Raw genomic sequence first — 4,097 nt, 5'->3', positions numbered from 1 at the left:
CAATTGATTGGTTAAAGCTTGAACACATGTGTAGTGCTATTCAACTAGATTCCTCGAGTTTTCCTTGATAATTTCAATCGATTGTTTTGTTTCTATTTTTGTTTACCTATTAATGAGTCGTCCATCATCATCATCATCATAGTTTAAGTATTTATCGACTTAAAATAATTATAGATAAGATATAATCATATTAATTTAAAACTCACTTGGTTAAATTTTAAAATAAAAATCAAGATAAAATTTAATTTATATTTGATTTTAACTAAAGATAAGATAACATGATAATTTTTAAGATTACTCACTTAGTTTAAAAATTAAAAAATAGATAGAATTGAAATTTAACTACTTTTATTAGGTGTGTATATAGTCCCTTAGCTCACTCCGACTAACTTTTTACACTTTGATAAATTATTCCAAATATTGATCATTCAACTAATTTTACTCATACAATATTCTTCAGTTGATAACAATAATGGATATTCCTCCTAACGAGGATTTAGTGCCCAATGATGCATGTAATTCACAGAATGTCTCACTGGCTACAGACTGTGATCTTATCACAATTGGTCTAATTGATCAAATTGGAAGTATAATTCCCAAAGCCAAGGTAAGACTTAGGCTTAGTTTGGTAAAGCTTTTTCTTTTTAAAAGTAGCTTATGAAAGCTGTCTTTTAAAAGACAGCTTTTTAAAAGCTGCAGCACTTACGTTTGGTAAAATCAAATTAAAAATGGCTTTTAATAAGTACAAGCACCATAATTGTGTTTGGTAAAACAGCTTTTAAAAGTTGAAAAAATTATAATAAACATGTTTATAACAAAAAAATAATTTTTTTTTCAAATTCTTTAAAATTTTATATAATATTTTAAAATAAAATAATGTTAAAATAAAAAATTCATAATAAACATAAATATAATAAATAAATTCTTCTATTTTTTAACTTTAAAATTTTATATAAGTATCATAAAAATTTATTTTATCCTAAACATCATTACTAAAAATATTAAATTACCTAAATTACTATAATATAATTTTTTCCACCAATCAAACTTAATACTATATTATTTCGAACCATCTCCATAGTTCCAAGAAACTCATCTCCAACTTTTTCAACTCCATTTTCAACTTCACCTTCATCGCCATATCCATCTTCTTCTTCAAGCTCAACGTCCATCTGATCATATTTTTTAAACTTACGATCACTTGTAGAATAACGTCTAATGTAGTTACGCAGAGCCATTGTTGCAATAACAATTTGAATTTGTTTTTTATAGCTAAAACTAGGCATATCTCGTAAAATTTTCCATCTCTTTTTCCAAACTCCAAATGTACGTTCTATCACGCTTCTAAGTGAAGAATGAGCATAGTTATATATTTCGTAGTATCCAGAAGGTCCATTAGCACGACGAAATTCTGGCAAATGATATGTTGCTCCTTTGTATGGTCCTAGATAACCTTTCTTTTCTGGATAGCCTGCATCTACTAAATAGTATTTACCTGTATATTATTAAATGAAAGAAAACATGATAAGAAATTAAATCTATATATGGAGTATATAATTTAATCTTAAAGATAATCAAGTATTACCTGGTGGAGGTTTTGGAAAGTTCAACTCAGATGTACCAATTGCATATAAAAATACTCTTGTGTCATGAGCTATCCCTTCCCAACCGGCCAAAGCAAAAGTAAATTCCATATCAAAATTACATGCAGCCATAACATTTTGGGTTGGAATTCCTTTTCTACCAATAAATCGAATTTGGTCTTCAGTAGACACAATCACTGGCACATGACTTCCATCTATAGCACCAATTGCATCCTATGATTAACATGATTAGAACATTAATTTTACAAATACTATAAAGCAAATTTAATACCAACACATGCAATGAAAGATAATAATTTTTTTGGTAATTATTTATAATATTTTTTAAAATAAATAATATATAAATTACCTTAAAGTGAGGCCAATATCTATCATCATTCTTTAATTTTGTAGGCACTTCTTTAAAATCACGATCCTTTGGTTGTATAATGTCTATGGCCATTTTGCACACAGCTTGTAGCACTTCTTCAAATTTTCGACTTATTGTTTCACCGGAATGTTGAAACCGCTCCTTAGTTGACTTATTTGAGTTTCCACCTCCTAGTACAAATAGGAACATTGCTAGCATTTCTGCAGCACTTATTCTCCTTGAGGCACATAAACCATAGTTTGTTTCCAAATCATAGCATAGTCTTTTGAAAACATCTTTTTCCATCCTAAACATGCTGCAACAACGGCTATTATTCCCTTCTAATATCTCTTTAAGCCATTTGTTTCCTGTTTGTGTAGAAGTTTCATGCATGGTCTTTTATAGATATACTTATTATAATATTGGAAGACCAAACATGCTGTAGAAGTTAAAACTCGATCAAATTCTTCCTCTTCCTCTTCATCATAATCAATTTCCATATTCCAATGCACTGTATAATAATTATATTAAAAGAAAGAATACAAAGATTAAAAAAAAGAATAATATATCAAGAAAGGAAAGTATTGTAATTTTTATTTGCAATAAAGAAGATCAAATAAAATAAACAAATCCAAGCAAATGAATGTAAACAGCAGACACAACTCATGGTCTATAAAATGAATGTAAAAAAATCTTAAAAAAGCTTTGTAAATAAATTATTCTCCTTCTCCTCTTGGACATTCTTTTCGTTCATTAACCACGCAATTTTGACTTCTTTATGCTTTAAGGCAACGAACAGCTCTCTTTTATCTTTATCCAAGAAGAGTCGAGTTGCAAACATATAAATTTGTCCAAGTGGATCTATATCCGGTATAGCATCCAATTCTTCTATTGCTTGAGTTATACTAGGTCCCAAAGTATCATTTTTATTGGAGCTCCTACATTCCACAGCCTCACAAAGTCTATCAATTTGGTGTGACAATTTCTGAGCACCTCCAACTTTTTTTGCTTTCTTGTAAGTATTAGCATTAGTGAAATTTTCCCTTTTTCTTTTAATGTTTATAACACTAGACTCATGCTCTATATCAGAATCTTCACTATCTTCAAGTTGTGTATCTTTCTCAATTGAAGAAGGAACTATTCCGGAAGATGGAGTCCAAGCATCTTCTCCTGTTGCAACTGTTCTTTGAAACATCCTATCCAATGTTGCCTCAAAATCTGGATGAATCCCTTCTTTTCTAAATTTTTTAGCCTTTGGAATAACCTACATAAAATATTGATACTTAGTACTAATTATATATATCAATATGTATGCTACTATGCTTACTAAACTAAGCTTAAGAATACTAACCGCTAATTTTTTAGCCCACCACTCTTCACTTGCATCAATTGTCTTTTTAGCAGAATCCCATCCAAGTCCAGTCTCGTTCCCTTTCAATTGCTTCCAATTCTTCCAATCTACTTTCAACTGATCCCATTTGTTTCTCAATTGTTTTCTATTATATTCTTTTCCCGTAGCTTTTGTGAATTCAGCTATCAATTGTTTCCAACCTTTGGTATCAAAATGTATGCCCGGTTTGCTACCAGCTTCAATACTTTTCACACACAAAGCACAAAAGATGTCTACTAAATTTTTGTTCCATTGTGCAATTTCTTTTCCATCATTTTTCTCTTCAGATGTGATCAAATTCATTGTTGTATCCATCAAACTTATCATATGATAACAAAAATTATTCCATAAGTTCATACAAAAATTGAAAGATTGAAAACAAAGTAAATCATAAAATTTTAAGTCAGGTATACCTAAATACTTGTTATGTGGTACACAATAATAAATTTTATAAAGTATTATTATCAATTAATAAGACTAATAAACATACAATATTATTCTATTCTAGTAGGCTAATAATAACACAGGAACCTAAAATAAAAAATTCATAATAAACATAAATATAATAAATAAATTCTTCTATTTTTTAACTTTAAAATTTTATATAAGTATCATAAAAATTTATTTTATCCTAAACATCATTACTAAAAATATTAAATTACCTAAATTACTATAATCTAAATTACCTAAATTACTATAATTACTCTTATGATTATATATCTATATTTACATATGTATATACATGTTGTTATTA

The 4,097-nt window shown here is 28.3% G+C and overlaps 1 protein-coding gene across 1 annotated transcript; it reads right to left on the bottom strand.

Annotated features, from left to right (window-relative positions):
• Positions 1-2,647: 2,647 nt before the first annotated feature.
• On the bottom strand, positions 2,648-3,646 carry LOC107465488 (L10-interacting MYB domain-containing protein-like). Its single transcript, XM_016084468.1, has 2 exons — positions 3,305-3,646; positions 2,648-3,217 (listed from the first exon to the last, which is right to left on the bottom strand). The coding sequence occupies exons 1-2, from the start codon at positions 3,644-3,646 to the stop codon at positions 2,648-2,650; spliced, it is 912 nt and encodes a 303-aa protein (XP_015939954.1).
• Between the last annotated feature and the right edge of the window lie 451 nt (positions 3,647-4,097).

Source organism: Arachis duranensis, chromosome 9 (assembly GCF_000817695.3).
Source record: "Arachis duranensis cultivar V14167 chromosome 9, aradu.V14167.gnm2.J7QH, whole genome shotgun sequence".
NCBI classification, from domain to species: Eukaryota; Viridiplantae; Streptophyta; class Magnoliopsida; order Fabales; family Fabaceae; genus Arachis; species Arachis duranensis.
Note: the sequence above shows the minus strand (reverse complement) of the source record. Positions and strands in the feature narration are given on the sequence as shown.

What these genes read in the sequence shown, in the direction of transcription:
- LOC107465488 (XM_016084468.1), bottom strand. Translation starts at nt 3,646, where the DNA reads ATGAATTTGATCACATCTGAAGAGAAAAATGATGGAAAAGAAATTGCA. An exon ending in GGTGGGCTAAAAAATTAGCG is followed by an intron (nt 3,218 to 3,304) that starts GTTAGTATTCTT and finishes TATTTTATGTAG; the next exon opens with GTTATTCCAAAGGCTAAAAA.